Raw genomic sequence first — 17,683 nt, forward strand, 5'->3', positions numbered from 1 at the left:
CTTGATATATTGGTTAATGAGAAGTATGTGCACTTTTTTATGTTTGTGCTTATCCAAGATGTTCCACATTGTGGATCTGTGTTGGTGTTTTGTCTATCTGTGGTCCTTGTGCCACATCTGTTGTAATCGCCTCTTCTTGCTGTCAGACCTGGACATCACAAGGTGCCACCATCTTCCAGCCCCATTCAGTCTAATTGAATGTAATCTTCCTGAAATAGACCAAAACTGCCCTCTTCGAAAGTAAAAGTGAAGATCAAATTGTTCGAGCAGAAATCTGTTTATGGCCCAATTTGAATGGAGGAAACCGAGCTAGCGGCCGAAAGCCTCCACAGAAGAACACTGCAAACTGAAGCCTGATTCTTAACCACTGCTAATTGCATTCTGCCTTTATTAGAGCCGGAGGGATTGGTCTACGCTGGAACAGCGTTAATGCAACTGCTTGTATTTAAATGGTGGAAAGTGCTTCAGACACCATCCGTGTTTACTCGTCTTGTCATGCATCAGTGTGACCAAAATACAGCCTTGTAGCATTCGAAATATGAAAATGGCTAAACATAATTGAACAAAGACATTTGACAGGCTCTGTGTGTTAGTTCATTTTAAATAAGAAATGACAAAAAATATTGTGTAACAGTAGCTGAGAGGTCATACGATGAAAAGGCAAGATTAAGTGTCTAGAAATCACATCGTAGAGACGGTCCACGCAACATCAAATATAATGCAACCACTATTGCACATATCTGTGAGCCTGTATGTTGCAAAACCCAACAGGCTGGACAGAGTGAAGAATGATGGTGGTGCCACTGAGGTGGAGTTAACGAGAAATAATTATGCTTAAGCCCAACATTTTTCACACAGTCACAACAATCTGCAGCATTTCGTTTCATGCAGGATAATACACCCACTTTGTAGAAGCACCTGCAGATAAACTGCTGCAGTCTCTCTCTCTCTCTCTCTCTCCATTCACCCACCCCCCCACACACCCCCCACACACCCAGAACAAAGTCTGCACGCGTCACATCAGCAATTTCCAAATTAATTCCCTGCACGAGTCCTGCTACATGAGTACATATGGCAGCACGGTCCAGAGGCTCGGTTCTTTTGCAATCCGTGCACACAGGCCCTGCTACGTTACCACACTCTTTAGCAGAGTGGGTCTATTTGAACCAGTCAGGAAGCCCAGTGACAAAGCGTTTCTTGCTGGAGTCAGTGCACCAGGACTGTTATAAGAACAGCCCCAGAGAAACACCTCCTGGGGGCAGGTGAGACAGCAAGATGGATAACATTGATTTCACCAGTTTGATGCAAGGGGGAAAAAACTAATTAATTAAACTTTTTCCCCCCTCTAGAAGCAGTTTCATCCTTGTCACTGGGAGCTATATGCCACTCCGGGGAAGGGATTTAAAAATATACATGCTTGGCCTCCCTCTTTCAGATTAAAGATATTTATATCAGACATAATGAGACTAAACCCATCAGCCACACTGGTAAAAGGAAAAAGGGTTTATTACCATTATACAACATAGGGTATTATTTCAATGTATAAATAATAATAAAGTACCAATAGCTCTAAAAGTTTGTAATTAACTATTAATCGAACAAGCCTTTGAGAATAACTAGACTATTGATACGACACCAAGGCAGGAAGCTTAACATAAAAGCATTCACAGGGGACCTGGATGCACACACACGTACACACACACACACACACACATGTACACGTACACGCACACGCACACACACACACATGCCCACATCAGATCCTGTGATGTCTAATTGCTCTCAGTGTGTGTTTGCATGTCACAAGCCCGTTAGCTCCAGGCCATCGGCTGGGCACATCCCTTCCCTGATCGCCCTTCAAGCACCAAGGCATGAATTGAATTAGTTCAGTGGCCGTTATACACATTATACACACACACACACACACACACACACACACACACACACAGCTTAATCATCATACCTTTATCACACAAAACTGCAAACATCTAGATGCCATGGGGATGTTTTTGCTTTGGCAATTCACCCTGCAACAGCAATAAAAACATACTGGTCTAAAGTCCTTGAGCACGGCCATGAACTCAAGCAAGTAAAAACAAAATAGTCCAAGCTGTATGTGGAAGAGATAGTAGAAGGCTATAGCCCTGTGTAATGTGGGAATTGTGCAGTGGGTTAATTATGTTCCTGTGCAGGTCCACATGGTGTGTAAGAAGTGGGATGGGCTGCCAGTGGCAATTAGGCTTTGCATCAAATCCATGTTGAAAGCTTTCATGTGTGGAAAGACACCATGATCAAACATGCAAAAGAAACTCAAACACTGACTAACTGTAAAATAAATGTAAAAGTCTTAATGCTTCTCTTGTACTCTCTTTAAAGAACACACTCCCAGTAAAAAAAAAAAAGTACAAACATACAAAAGTGCATTAAAATGTTTAACAATGTATACAGAGTGGTATTTTTGGGACAAAGGGGGACAACAGCAGACCCCCACGATGAAGTCCTATCTGTGGCACTGCTAGGACACAGCTGGGGGAGGGGACTGGACAGGTTGGAGGAACTCGGAGGTGAAGATGGCCTCGGCGTACTGCTCACAAACATCCTGGAACTCTGCTGCCACATCAGACAAGGCCTCAGTCATCAGCTCTTCAGCCAGACTGAGAGAGAGAGAGAGAGAGAGAGGGGGGGGGGGGGGGGGGGGGGGTGAGAGAGAGAGAGAGAGAGAGAGCGAGAGAGAGAGAGAGAGGGGGGGGGGGGGGTGAGAGAGAGAGAGAGAGAGAGAGAGAGCGAGGGGGGGGTTGAGAGAGCGCACCATAAACACCAGCTTGCTTCTGTTGCCAAACACCCATGGGGCATTCAAGCACTTTACCCAGTGTTTCTCATTTGCCCAGTTAGAGATGATCGAATAAGCCACAAGCCGGAATTTTGACAAGTCCCTCATGTCCCATAGCCCCTCCTCCCTGCACCAACCCCACCCTGTGTGGGAGAGGCAGGTCGAGTAGCCGATATCCTCGTTTCATTGCATTTCACGGCTGCTCTTGATCCAGCCCTCAGGCAGAACTGCCAAAGGGCCTTCGGTGTCCCGGTAAGCCGCATTACCCAGACTGCACAGGGAGTTGGACGAGTGCCTCTACGTCGATTCAACAAACTCGTGTTTTCACATCCATCCTTTTCACATCCTTCAAGAACAATAAGTCATTCCACCACCAAATGCCATTTAAGATCTTTTCAAACATCTTAGTGTGTTAGGTTTTAAAAGAATTCTCTCTACTTCTCTTCACCAAAGTGGAGAAAGATGAAAATCTCTCCACGTTGAAACTGAGACCCCTCTTAACCTGTGCCTTTTTTTTCCACACTGATTTGCAAGTCTTGTCCACTGCAGATATTGCTCCAGCACACACAGTCAATAGGAACAGAGGAGAAAGTCCTCAGCTGTCCTTTGGGAACCCTTGGAGCAGATTTCAATGAGCACTAACCCCCCTCCACCCCACCTCACCTCCACCCTCCACCCCACCCCTCCTCCACCCCCCATGCCCTGGACGGCGTGTTTAACCTTAATCTAGCTCAAGGGCTCCCAGCAGCATCCTAATTCAAAGACACTGTGCATAGACTTACATAGACGTAAAAGTTCTGTTAATGTGCTAATGATGCCTGGAATGTGCTAGAGAGGGCACAGAGCCAGCGGTCTGGACCCTGCCGGCCGTACTGGAGCTAATGTTAACATGTAAAATAGCACCGTGTTTGAGGAGCACTACAGCCTCTGGGCTGTAAACAAAGGAAGCTCCTACTGCATGTGTCACCACAGGAATAAAAATGGATGCTGTGAGTAATCTGCAGTGCTCACTTTGGCCGTGCTGGCAGTGGCCAAGCCGTGCTGCCATGTCCCGATATGTGATTTCAGCTCCGGCACATTCCGGCACACAAAGGATTATACAAGAAATCAATTGCACAAAATTAGCTATTTCAAAAGGCCAACCTCTTCAGTGTGCGTCTTACGAATACACTACTCTTTCCTTTTCTTACAAGAAGTGGCGAAACGGGCTTCGGCCAGAGCTGGCTGGACACGTCGGGATCTCACCTTTCGGCAACAGCCCAGGGGTCGAAGCTGCCCACGCGCTGGTGAGACACCAGGCGCAGGTAGGAGCCATGGGCTTCCCTGTACTCCTGGATGCTCTTCAGTACGCTGGGGGGCACGCTCAGCCGGACCCCTCCCACCGGGCCCGCTTGGCTGGGGGGCGGACGGCTGCGGACGGGGGCAGACGCCTCCTCGTACAGCGGGGAGCTGCTCTCCGATGCCCTGCTAGAGACGGACACACGAGCAGCTGGTTAGCAATCGCCGCACATCTGAATCATCCCAGCAATGTTCAACCTTTATAGTCAAGGTTAAGAGTGAAAATGAACACAGTTGGTACCACGAGCTCAACCCCCTTGTAACTGCTTGTAGTCAACTCATCCATTTGCTCTCCTAGAGACAGCCAAAACAAATGATAGGATGAAAGTAAAATACCAACAGGTCACCACCACCACCACCTCTCTAAGAGCAATGGTGAGTAGTGAGTTTGGCTGGAGTGTTCCAGCTCCACCTGCTCCACCCATCAATAGGAGGGAGTGGGGACACAGGCCAGGTCTCCAGCAGGGCGGTGATGCCACATGGCTCCCTCTGGGCCCAAAGCTGCCACACAGAAGTGGATGCACTCTCCTCGGGCCATATGCACAGCCAGGAGCAGGGGTGTGGTTTGGGAGCATCAGGGGGCATTACACTGACCGGTCCCCCTACCCAGAGAAGGCCGTCCGCTGAGGCGCCGGGTCTGAACGTGCCAAACCTTCATCACAACATGCTCTACAGAAGGAACATTTAATCTGTAAAGGAACATAACCTGGGGGGGCAGCACTCTCCAGCTAAACTAACACATCCTGCTGACATCCACCTAAAGGCATTCATTCGAAAAGACTTTAGCATTGAAGGTCGTGTCAAAGCCAAAAAAAAAGAGGTCTTAAATATTCCAGGGGTTATGAATTTCATACTGGTAGAAGATTAACTCCGCTTGTTTAACGGACGTGTGTTTAATTTCACAAAGCACTGAAGAAAAGTGCCTTGAATATTAATGCAGTTCTGGTCACTTTGGACTTCTAAGCAGGCTGAGTGACCTTTCTCTTGGAAACAAGACAAAAGACTGAACAGAAATCTGAAACAAGGCAGCTACCCATGAGGGACCTGAAATTACTCAAGGCAGACAAAGTTTCAGACGAATGCCATGTTAAATACTCTTCACCAACAAAAAACTTCACTACCCAGGATTCATTCTCTCCCATCCACATACACACAGACGCACGCACGCACCCCTTGGCAAAGCCCAACACACCTGACCTTAAATCCTCTGACACCACACAGCTGGCAACTGAAAATATCTTTGCCTCCCCCACAGTCCCAAAAGCAGTACAGCGGTCGAGAGCCCAGAAGCAGCCAGCAGCCCCACATGAGACTCAGCCAAGCGGAAGCGTCATCTGCTCCAGCAGAACTCCTGCTTGCTACTGTGGATATATATGCAAGAGTGGGAGGGTGGGTGGGTCGAACCACAGGCCGGACTCCCAGACCAGGCAGCAAAGAGCTCCATGGGGGGGGGGGGCTGGGGATGGATGATGTGGACAACAAATATGCATGCTTGTTCAACCACAAAACACAGGCTGCAAAACACATTGGGCAGTTTTGAGTTTCAGCGGCTGCAGGCCTGTCTCTAGGCGGCGGGGAGAAGGCATGGTGGGTATAAGCACAAGTGAAAGGACAGAAGAAGTTATGCAGCCCTCACACCAAGAGGTCACAGCCAGGAGCAGAGAGTATGTGACCCTAGAGCCCTCAGCACTTTGGACCAACCATAGTCAATCGAGATTAGTCGCTCTCGGAGAAGTGCTGACCACACACTCCCTCTGACTCTCCCTGGAGATAATCCCCCCCCCCCCCCTCTCTCCACCCCTTCCTGCCTGTTGTTCTCAGTGCCATAACCACACCACCCATTCAGCACTGCACCAACATACACCCTCATGTATCCACAGGTCCTGTTGTGCCCTTCACTGGATCCATGAACTATCACTTCCTAAGAGATGGTTTGGAAAAGCAATATGCAATATTTCAGAAAACTGAACAGCATAAACTGGTCATTGCTGGTTCAGGGTTCACAATAATGGAATAATGGAAAAAGTAATCCATTAAATTTCATTACAGACTTCTTCAACATAGTCCTGGCCTCAAACGGTCTCCGAATAAACAGACGGAAAAGCCATATGGCCCAATCACAGCCCTCCGCCTTGTTGGCTCAGTAGGAGTCGGCACCATCTCAACACCATTCGCTAGCAACAAGACAACCACAATGCTTGCAATGCCACATGTTAGCTGAACGTGTGAATACCTGCTCAGTTACCTATGAGAACAGTGTGGGTGGGATGGGGTGGGGGGGGGGGGGGTTAAAAGCTGCAGGTGTTCCTGGGCTAAACCATGTTTGTAGTAATCACAGGGAATGGGAGATTAGACGAGACATAATGAGCTGTGATCTCTAATCAGCAGCTGGGCCCAATATCTGGTTCTCCATATTTACAGCAGTAATCACCTCTGTACCCACGCACACCCACAGAACTCGCCACTGCGCCCTCTAGTGGTACCCTTAATATTGTAACAGAAAAATCATTACCTAGGCCTGTCGCGATAATTACATTATCGACTTATCGTACGATAATGTTTTTTACCGCAATCATTTTTGCTGATGTTGATAATTGGCCTCTGCGAACGGTGGAAGCGTTTATACTTGCTTTTCTTTGCAGTGTTGTTCGAAACGATATGTGGTAGTATAAGAAACACCCCTCAAAAACAGGGGAATGAACATTTACCTGACAAACTTTAATGTAGCTTTTGTGTTTCAGGTTTGAAAAGTGCTGGAATTTGTTCGTTTCACAACAAATATCTGTCTGACTGAACAATTCTCTTTTATTACGTTAACAAATACGAGCCTCTTGTAATTCCAGGACGAAACATGAGAGAACGTGAAGACGTTAAGATTGGGCATTTTGAAAATAAACCACCATTAAATAATGTGATTGTGATTAAAAGCGAATTATTTCAAATCATTTCGAGTATATGTATAAATATTTAACTTATTTAAGTTTATCGTGCTGGGAAATATAGAAATGGACCTTTAAGTGACGTACAAGTGCTTTAATTCCACCTTGTAAAGGTGCATGAACCCTGCAAACATGACTTTGTTCATTGCGCTGAGGCGCAGTTACAAAATTCGAGAGGTGCACGACCTCGCGAATCGACAGCGCGCGAGACCCTTGCGCACGCGCGGAGCCACAGCAATTGTCATTTTCGCCGCGCAGACCCTCGCGCCGCTCGCGACACGTCAAGTATAAACCAGGCTTAAACTAGCCCAAAGCCCAAAGTTGTTGGGGGGGGGGGGGGGTTGCAACTCTGGAGGTACACGACCTCGCGAACATTTGATCTATATAGATCAATGCTCGCGAATCGACAGTGCGCGACACCCTCGCGCACGGGCGGAGCCACTGCGATTACGTCATTTATGGCGCACGGACCTTCGCGCCGCTTGCGACGCATCAAGTATAAATATAATATTATCATTTATCGCTATAATTTCTGGGACAATATATCGTTCTGAAAATTTTGTTATCGTGACAGGCCTATCATTACCTTTTTTTTAAACATTATAAATTCCTTCGTAGGCAACAGCTTTTAATGAAATGTGCGGTCATATGATTTATTACCAACTGCCTGTGAATAACCCATTTCCAATGAGGTTCGTCTCTGTATACCACATGGATCCAATAGCCTATTTTAATGTAAATTTGACACTGACCTACAATGCAGCAATACCAGAAGTTAAATGAAGCTATTAAAAGACTTACAAGACTCTCAGAGGCCTGTGAGAAAATGAATGATAATGCTGAGGCACAAAGCACACATAATAATCACCAGATAAAGGCCCGTGGAGGCCCTGGGTTATTGATTCGAGTGTGTGATATCGATTCCGGATGCTATTATTAGTGCAGAAGCCACTACAGGCCAAACATGCTGATTAGCTCAAAATTCCTCCTCTAGGCAAGTGGGACACAACTAAAACCACTACCGAGAGAAATATCTGATATGTGCGGCGAACGAAACCAGAGAAACCACCTAAATAACTTGAGCCGTGTGCTTTAATGTTGAAAGGCACCTAAATGGATGATTTGTTGTAATTTTTGAATGCCCTTGAACCCTTATTAACGACCCGCTCTGTCCCACCGCACAAATGCCAAGGCCGTTGACCTTGTGGTATTTACCACAGACCGCTGCTAACGGACACGGCTAACCGTCACGCGCGATGATTCGAATGAAACGTTCTCGCGCTCCTCCACACGCACATGCGCGAGGAAGCGTGCGCTCTGCGTGGAACGTCGCGCCACAGCTGCTGTCCGGCCTGCTGTGCACGATTAACGTGCGTGTTGTAGCCGGTATGTGACTAACCAAACGGGAAGGAAGGGCACTGGATCGCACCGACTTGACATTGTGGCTCATGTTTAGCATTTTCGATGAGTAAAATCGAAAGTCGCTCACTTCTGTTGTACACGTGGCCCATTTCTCGGTTGAACGCAACTCAAGGAGCAGCTTCAAACGAATAAATAAACAAACAAACAAAAAACTGACAGGCTCCACATTAGGAAAGGGGCCTAAATCCTGCTTGGCTGGCTGCCAGCCGCCTGCAGATGTTTGCTGACAGAGCGCCTGACTCAAACATCTCCCCAAGAGGATTTCGACATTCCTCATCCCATCCCTTTATGAGTAAACTTGTCTGGGAACTAAGATGACGCTTTTGAGTCAGGCTTTTTTCCTTTGTGCCGGAGCCCATTTGGAAGTGCCGGGTGTGCAAACCCAGGCCAGACGTGCAAACCCAGGCCAGACGTGCAAACCCAGGCCAGACGTGCAAACCCAGGCCAGATGGAGACATGGTCAACGTGACAGGCTCATGTCCACTGCTGGATGCGTGAGGCAGTAGGCTTGACAGTAGCGGATTGGCTTTCCTGAACATGTCGTTCCAATATGGTGTGAACCGGCGGTCTGCCTGGAAGCTTGTTTAAACGCTCTCTACAAGCTCATTAGAGACCTCTTCATGCCCCTGGGGAAACCCTACAGAGCAGTCCATATTTGCTGTAGTCAGCAGGGAAGAGCTCCTGCTAAATAATCCAAATTTATGCACTACTCAGAGTTCTACACTAAAACACCTTTTAGGGTACAGAAACATCCAAAAAGTTCTATTGTCTATTATTAACAGCACAAATGCATTATATACTGTACTCTGAGCAGTATTTCCTTGTGCAGTGGTTTCTACTGCACTGTTTTCTAGGGGGTCAGAAGTGCCTTTCCACAGCTGTTTTCTGGAAAGCCCAAAGCACTTAGTGGGCCTGTTTGCTTTTTAGAACACAATTCTGTCTGAGAGGCCTGCTGACATCCGTGATCCCTGTAAATCCCAGTCAGCATGGACTAGTTTAGACCGTGTCATCAAAAGAGCTCTGATACAGTGCCCCAAAGTTTCTATGGAACATTTTCAGCAGCACTAGAACTTGGGGAGCACGGGTGAGGGGTGGGAGTGGGGGGAGTCAGGCCATGTCGCGCTTACAGGACATCTTTAGTTCTTTAATCTCCAAAATGGAGCTGTTGAATCTGGTCCATTGAATTTTGCTGACGTCCCTGACCACTGTGCCTCTCAGCACTTTCAGCACCCTTTCATCATCTGTGATGACTGACAGAGCAGTGGCAGCGGACGGCGGGTCTCTGCACAGACGGCCACGGGGCAGTCTACCATCCTCCGCACAGACGGCCACGGGGCAGTCTACCATCCTCCGCACAGATGGCCATGGGGCAGTCTACCATTCTCCGAACAGATGGCCACGGGGCAATCTACCGTCCTCCGCACAGACGGCCACGGGACAGTCCACCGTTCTCCGTACAGACGGTCACGGGACAGTCTACCGTTCTCTGCACAGACGGTCATGGGGTCGTCTCCGGTCTTCCGCACAGACAGCGGACCAGGCGAGAGCCAGCGGATCTTTCCGAAATCCGTTCGAACTTCTCGGTTGCTGTTCGAGTCCACTGACAAGCATTGCAATGCAAAGAAACGCAACAGTCCCAGAACTGCCTTGCAGGCAGGAGGAAAAGAAATCAGGCAACGATTAATTACTGTAAATTACCACAAACACTTTTGCTCAATTTGTCTCTTAATTTCTTTATGGCACATTACTGAGTGTTTCTTAGACTTAATTTTATCAAATTATTGTGTTTGCATGAGATGAGGAGTTCAGTGATGCTTCAACTCATTTCCTTCAGCCAAACTCAATTTGGAGGACACACTTGTTCAACTGCACATCATTCCTTTAAATATATTACGTCTCCGACAGTGAGGCAAGTGAGCAGAAAACCGCAGCGTCAGTGGTCAGGATGGGGAAGACAAAGCATCACATGGTTTTAGGAGAAGCCCCACCTCAGTACAGGGAGTCTGGTGCCCCCCCACTCACCTGCTCTCCACTGGCTTCTGTATAACGATGTCCCCAGTGGTGGAGGGTTTCACAACTGCTTTGGTCAGCCTGATGGGTTGTGGAGATGCAGGCCTCGAACCATCACTCTTCCTCTGGGCCCCTAAGACCACAAGAGAGTATCTGCTTCAACAATGCTGCCACCTGCTGGGCAATATCAGTAAATCCACTACAAAGCCACAGTAGTAATTTTCACTGTTTGTAAAGACATGAACAGCTGTGACCTTCTGACAAACTGAAGAGAGAGTAATAATTAAACAGGGCCTTCTCCACACACCTGGGCCGGTCGTGTCCAGTGGAGCGTAAACACTTGAGTGGTGGTTCGGCCCCATTTAGGTACTCACCAGGGACCTGCTCCCAGTGCCAAGAGTCTGTGTAAGAGATCGTAGCGAATCGCCTTCGCACCTCCTCCTGATCTTTCTAAAGAAGGAAAATGAGGAACACGTAACACAGGATTGAGGTTTCTGCTGTTCCGGGCGGCCCGTGAGTTAGCGCTCCGGCGAGGGTGGAGCGGTGGGCCCACCTCCATCTCCTCCATGCGCTGCAGCATGTGTTCCAGCACGGGGTCCTGCAGCAGCCTGCCGCGGAACTGCTCCTCCTCCGCCCGCCGCGCCCTCTCCTCCACCTGCTCCACCTCCGCCCGCCGCGCCCTCTCCTCCACCTGCTCCACCTCCACCCGCCGCGCCCTCTCCTCCACCTGCTCCACCTCCACCCGCCGCGCCCTCTCCTCCACCTGCTCCACCTCCACCCGCCGCGCCCTCTCCTCCACCTGCACGGAAATTAGCCTGAGAGTTTTCGTTTTGGCCAAAACCTAAACGCGCATGTTACTATAATTCGTTATATAACCAAATCAATACCAATCCCAACATCTCAACTGTGATACAAGTGAATCCCCTTCGAGATTTGACCCTAGTGCAAATGTAAATCAGCGGTAAACACCAGGGTGACACTTAACGCATCCCACGAGGCTCATATTTAAATGGAAATCACCTCAATCCTGTCAGTATTACTTTGTTGGGTCACAGGTAACATTGGGATTTACGGGCTATTGTGCAGGTGTTACCTGTGCTGAGTCCAGCAGAGGCTGAAGTCGTTCTCTAGCTGCCTCCTCTGCTCTCTGGGCCCACTGACTAGGAGAGAGCAACTCAGTCCTGTCACGCAGACGCAGACACGCAGACGCAGACACGCAGACGTGTGAGCTTCAAACATAACCGATTAATTCAGATCCCAGACATACGGAGTGATTGGGTGGCCGGTGTCACTACCTTACCTGAGTCTATTAATACGCTCAGTTTCCTCTTGAGTGAGCTGATTCAGCTGTTTTAGTCTGTCCTCTGTCATCCTATCCAGCCAAGCATGTCTGCAAAGTGCGCACACACACACTTCAGAATTATGAATAACTCAAACACAATATACTTTCACAATACTTTCCAACACAATATAGGCAGTGCAACAGGGCACAGTTACACCGAAATGCAGTGCTTAAGGCCCAGGAGAGTAATCCAACATGTTGTTTTTGTAAACAGTCCTGCCCTCTACAGGGGAACACATGTAACTGCACAGTTACAGGTAGAACTCCTCGTCTTATCAGCCGTATATCTAGAGCTGATTCCAGGTCTGGCGTTTGTATCTAGTCCTGGTGTATCGGTGTCAGAATAAAAGATGCCATTCAGGATTTCACATTCAGGTATCGTTTCACCTTCACAATATGCATGAGTAGAAAAACTACTACTGTAATTATTTCAAGCCCACAAGGGCACGGGAGCATTTGCCATGATATAGATTTAGTGCATGAGCAGCTGTGATCTGCCTCAGAGTGAAATAAATTAATGAGCCCATTTAGCAGGAGTTTACAAGTAATTTATGGCAAGAACTAATTTCTAAATAGAATCAGGAGTGCAGCCCCTGGCCACGTGCAAGTAACGATCGTGTGAAACAAATTCATGGTAAACGCCAACCTAATCCAAGCTGTGTTTAGTTTTCACATAATAATAATAATTCAGCTCATTCATTTTCTTCATCCATTGCAAACACAACAGCACTGTGCTGACTGTTCACTTCTCACTTCATCATTCCACCAAGACGTTTTGACAGCGGCATTCGGCGAGGAGGCCGTAATTTTTCAAAGGTGAAAGAATCCAGGTCTTATATTGCAAACCATGCTAGGCTAAATAACCGCCGTGCCTCGAGAGCCTCTGTATAGGTTTCCTTTCAAATAAAGCAGTGTCACATGAGCGGGTGAAGGTGTGTGGGACCTGAGGGCCTCGTGGTGGGCTTGTGTCCTGCTGTGCGCAGCCGTCTCCTGCTGGGCGCTACTCCTGCCCCGGGCCTGGGACACCTGCCCACCTACGGGCTGGGAGGAGCTCTTCGCTGGGGAGAAGAGACACCTGGGCTCTGGCCTGCTGGACACAGCTCTACAAAACACACACACACAGACAAACCTACCCTGAGCTGCAAGATGGAGAGACCAGAGGAAGAATTGGGGTGGGTAAGTGTGTGTGTGTGTGTGTGTGTGTGTGTGTGTGTGTGTGTGTGTGTGTGTGTGTGTGTGTGTGTGTGTGTGTGTGTGTGTGTGTGTGATCACACGCACTGCTGTTTAGTAGGGGAGTGAGGAGACGTGGGGACCCAGGGCACCCGGGCCTCTCTCTGTGGGAGGTGACCTTCTCGAAGCCTGGATGAGACAGTGGCCTGCTGGAAGCCAACATCTCGAACAGGACCACCCTGCTTTGTGGATTAAGAGATGGGCCTCAGATTTCAAAGCATAAGGTTTTTGTTTCATTCATTGGTGTTCAATATGGACAAAAGACCAGATGAAATCCAGGAGACCCAGCCGTGTGAGCTCACCTTGCTTCTGGCTGGACGAGATGCAGCAGTGGCTGGACTGTGGCTGTGTGGCTCTGGCCTGCTCTCCCTCCCTCCCCCTCCCTCCCCCAGGTGTGCCAGGCCCTGGGCGCCAGCCCCCATCACCGTGCCGCACTCCTGATCCGAGAGCCGCGGTCGTCTGTGGGGCCGCCCCGCCGTTCTCCTGCCTGATCACAAAGACCAAAAGCCCGGCCGTCAAGTCCCATCGTTGCATTCGTATCTGGGGGCTCCAGATCGGACACGACCTAGATCACAGTTCACCTGGGAAGGTCTTTTTTGAGGGTGCGGGTTTCCTTGGCTTCCGGGGATCTTTCACAGTGGGAATGCGAGGTGCGTGTGGTGAGGACCTGCTGAGGTCTCTGGCCCTGGGAGACCTTTCTCTGCCGGGTGAGGAACCACGTGGTCCAGCCTCGTTCCCCTGGACACCCTCCTTCTTACTCAGCATGGAGTCCAGGGTCTGAACAACAAAAGTAAAATCAGCTGACACAGCCACAAATAAAAGCCTCTGAGGTTGTGCTATTTTAAAGGGTCATTTAGAACTCCTATTGTACGTAGTCTCGCACGCAAGCATATCTTAGTCTTACAAACAGTCAACGCAGGGGTTTAAAAGACACGAGGTCGGCCCTGCCATCACCTCCAACGTCTGCAGGATGTCCAGGGCGGTGTGAGGCACAGCGGAGCCCTGGTCCACGTCCACCCTGGCGGAGCACAGGGAGAGCTGGCGGATGAGCTGGCCCAGCTCCCTGCACTGGGCGGGGACTCTGCTCTCCGCCGGGTCCGACAGCTGCTTGATGAACACCTGCATCGCTCGGACGGCCCCTCGATGGGCGGCGGCCAACCTGTCCACCGCCCTTGACTGGGAGGACACAAATAACGTTTCTGTTGCACGTTAAAAGTTAAAGAAGAAACATCCTTTTAAGGACACACAAGACCGTGTATCAGACAACAGCGTTCACACGTGGGACTGACGTATATTTTTGTTGTCTGACGAAGAACTCATGCTACTCTTCTGAGTTTTCACAGCCCTTAATTGGCCACTGGAGATCTAATAAGCCAATGCCTTTTTTCCTTAGGTAAGGGAAAACGAATCCACTATAACTGTAAACTCTAAACTTATGCCTCTGAAGCAGGTGTGTACTTTCCCAGCAAACTTCCCTTATTACGGGTATTTTTTTTAGACCTCTTTAGATGACTGTGCGATCTGACTGTGTGGCAAGATACACCACGCTTAGTACCACAAAATCTGCAGTAATCAAATTTTATTGGGCATACATCCACACTGCATTAAATACATCATACTTGCCTTCTTGGGGTCTCTTACACTCTGTAATCGCATCTTATCCAAATCCTCTTGAATTTCTTTCACCTGTGTATAAATGAAAACAGATTCACGTGATCCATATACTCATGTTCAATATCAAGTAATTGTAAACCTTCAAGCAAAGTTGCACAATCAATACAAATCACATGAACACACCACTCGTGCAATTTCACCGTCGGCAAAAGTGCAGGACTCCACACTGACCTGCTGCTGCAGGACGTAGATGAGGCGAGACGAGCGCGCCGTCTGCTCCTGCCGGCGAATCTCCAGCTTCCGCCGCTCCTCCGGTTCCACCGTGGCCTCCTGTGCTCTCCCTGGGGGAGACGGTCACACTCGGTCATGGAGAGCCTCCCTCCCCACACACGAGGAAACGTGAGGATGGCACACCAGTGATAAGCTCGCTGTACCTTTATCAGCCAGCCGCTCGATCCTTTGGATGTACGTGGCCAGTTGTTTCTGGAGCTTGTGGATCTCCCTGCTGAGCTGCGGCTCGCCTCTCGGGCCAGGGTCCCTGGTGGGAGGGGACCGACCGTGGTCAGGCAGAGGGGCCACCGAGAGCTTCTGAGGAGTGTAAACCAGCACCTCTGAGCAGGACTTCATCTGCCTCTTTGGGCTCCTTGTCCTCTGCTCTCCTTTAGGGGAAACACCACTCTAAATTTGATCAGACAAAATATAATTTAAAATTATTGATTAATATAACAATTACTATATAACAGTAATTAAACTGGATTTTGTTTTACTCAGATACCTGATGATTGGCTGTGCTGTTCCAGTCTGGACTTGTAGACCTCTCCTCTGATCTACGCAATTGGCTGGTTATGGAGTCCTGCCGTTTCCTGTAGACGTCTCGCTTGGCCAGTCTCACCGCTGCCTGTAGCCGCTCCTCTGACAGGACGGAGAGGCGTAAGGAGCTGTCACAGCTCCTGGATTCATCCTGCTTTGAGCTGTGAGGCACCAGCTTCTCAATCACAATGGGAGCTGGAGGCCCCACGCTGCTCGCTCGATTGTGAACACTGCTTGGCATGGCCAGATTAAACAAAAGCTGTGTAGTAGTTGTGAATGAGTGTGTGTGTGTGTGTGTGTGTGTGTGAGAGAGAGAGAGGGAGAGAGAGAGAGGGAGAGAGAGAGAGAGAGAGAGAGAACATAGAATTGTTAGCTCACAAGTGTTAGGAATAATAGTAAAATAGCAGTAGATTTATCATACATGGCTAGTTATGTAGCGACCCAGAATAAGTACAAATGAAAAGCAAGTTGCCACTAATACTGCGACATAACGGGCTGATTATTAGACAGTAGGTACCTGTGTTTGAAGGCCTCGGCTCCGAGCACAAACGTCTTTACTGACCCACACACGTGTGTCCGGATGATGGTCACTCAGCCCAGCTGTCATTGTGAACCCCTTCAGTCTGCCTTCATCCACACTGTTCATTTAACCTCACCTAACGAACTAGTTTAGCTTTCTAGTTGCATCTACGTTTATATCCGAGCTCTGACCTTCATTTTCAAACATGTACTTTCCTACTTTTATCTGTCTAACGTTCGCTAATTATAATAACATCAATTCAACGGTGCCCAACTGAAGAAAACTGCCTACTGAAACCAATTCAGTTGCTTTAGAAAGTGAAATGACGACTGAAAGTCCATTTACAGGCGCCCTAACCCGCCCGTTGGGTTTCATATCAAGCAGTAATTTTCTAACTATCCAAACAGCTTAAATGAACTTTCATACAGGAGAAGGTTCAAAACATTTTAAAACGGCGCCATGACAACAAGTCTTCTTCTGTACTCTTCTGTACTGTGTTGGGTGGCTCGGTTAGGTGCTGTACCGCCACCTCGCGGTCATTATGAAACTTAGTACAAAATGGTCTATAAAGCAGACAGGCAAGTTGTAATGAACACAACAGCTTAGTCTGCGTTTTACCTGTAACTTAATATGTATTTTTATAAATATCATTCACATTTTTTATTACAGATTAATATACTTTATATTCTACAGCATAACTTTAGAGAGTAAGATTTACTGGTGTAGCTCTATGCTGTAGCTATAACTTCCATTTATGTCTGAAGTCTTGTCAATATTCACTTAAGAATTTATTGACTTTACTCTCTTATGTGATCAAGAGTTCAAAGTGAATTTTATTGTCCTGCTCATGAATGGTGAGGTGCTCAAGAAAATGATGCGCTTATCTCACACACACACACGCACACACACACACACACACACACACACACACACACACACACACACACACACACACACACACACACTTTCACTTTCCTGCACAGGAGATCGATGGGTCCCATCATTAGTGCATTACCATGGCAACAAGAATAACTTCTGAAAGTCTGTGTTATAGAGGAGCACATTCCATATGGAGAACAGGAAACAGAGACAGAGCACGCGGAATATGAGCGGAGTTTTAAAGGACACAGGGAGAACAGAGAAGAAGACAGTGGGCAGCACCGTGCCGTTAATAGAAGTCAGATGTGTTTGAGATGGCTCTGACCTTGGCTAGTGGTGGGGGGTGTGAACAGGTCTGTGGTGTAGGACAGGTCTGCTCAACATTGAACACTTTCAGAGGGCAAGAAGACCTTCAGCAGTGTGTCTCCATTTATTTTACACACCACGTCTCCTGTAAGTCACTTGGTCTTTAGCTAGGAGGCAGCCACCAGCGCAATGGACAGAATCTTCTTCCGTGGTGATATGATCAATTTGTTATTTCCATTTCCAAAACAGCAAGATGGTGAAGTGAAAGTGAAAGTGTAGACCGGGGTGTCCAAAGTGCGGCCCGCGCTCAAATTTTCCGGCCCGTAGCCTCTGTTGACCACAGCATTTTATATTTCACCAGAAGATGGCAGTATACACTGCAGTCCCACATCCCCCGCTCTCTCATCACACGCAGACCACCTCCCCCCCCCCCCCCCCCCCCC

At 48.4% G+C, this 17,683-nt stretch overlaps 1 protein-coding gene across 6 annotated transcripts; it reads right to left on the bottom strand.

Moving 5' to 3' along the window:
• Positions 1 to 1,359: 1,359 nt before the first annotated feature.
• On the bottom strand, positions 1,360 to 16,524 carry LOC143478080 (protein moonraker-like). Of its 6 annotated transcripts, none has more exons than XM_076977011.1 (17): positions 16,053 to 16,524; positions 15,501 to 15,794; positions 15,160 to 15,403; positions 14,957 to 15,066; positions 14,735 to 14,797; positions 14,066 to 14,287; positions 13,693 to 13,888; positions 13,414 to 13,598; positions 13,160 to 13,293; positions 12,825 to 12,983; positions 11,840 to 11,911; positions 11,633 to 11,720; positions 11,093 to 11,194; positions 10,914 to 10,989; positions 10,552 to 10,672; positions 4,076 to 4,297; positions 1,360 to 2,654 (listed from the first exon to the last, which is right to left on the bottom strand). In XM_076977011.1, exons 1-17 carry the CDS (start codon positions 16,179 to 16,181, stop codon positions 2,516 to 2,518), a joined length of 2,556 nt encoding a protein of 851 aa, XP_076833126.1. In that variant the 5' UTR covers positions 16,182 to 16,524; the 3' UTR covers positions 1,360 to 2,515. The 6 variants fall into 6 exon arrangements, 5 of the variants coding, with proteins under 5 accessions (XP_076833126.1, XP_076833125.1, XP_076833124.1 ...); XM_076977010.1 differs by having other exon boundaries at positions 4,076 to 4,294; positions 11,840 to 11,929; XM_076977009.1 differs by having other exon boundaries at positions 1,362 to 2,654; positions 11,840 to 11,929; positions 13,160 to 13,290.
• Positions 16,525 to 17,683: the final 1,159 nt, after the last annotated feature.

The sequence above is a fragment of the Brachyhypopomus gauderio genome, chromosome 16, assembly GCF_052324685.1.
Source record: "Brachyhypopomus gauderio isolate BG-103 chromosome 16, BGAUD_0.2, whole genome shotgun sequence".
NCBI classification, from domain to species: domain Eukaryota; kingdom Metazoa; phylum Chordata; class Actinopteri; order Gymnotiformes; family Hypopomidae; genus Brachyhypopomus; species Brachyhypopomus gauderio.

What these genes read in the sequence shown, in the direction of transcription:
- LOC143478080 (XM_076977008.1), bottom strand. Translation starts at nt 16,181, where the DNA reads ATGAACAGTGTGGATGAAGGCAGACTGAAGGGGTTCACAATGACAGCT. An exon ending in TCTACGTCCTGCAGCAGCAG is followed by an intron (nt 14,798 to 14,956) that starts GTCAGTGTGGAG and finishes ATTTATACACAG; the next exon opens with GTGAAAGAAATTCAAGAGGA. An exon ending in GCACTGGGAGCAGGTCCCTG is followed by an intron (nt 10,673 to 10,913) that starts GTGAGTACCTAA and finishes TTGTGGTCTTAG; the next exon opens with GGGCCCAGAGGAAGAGTGAT.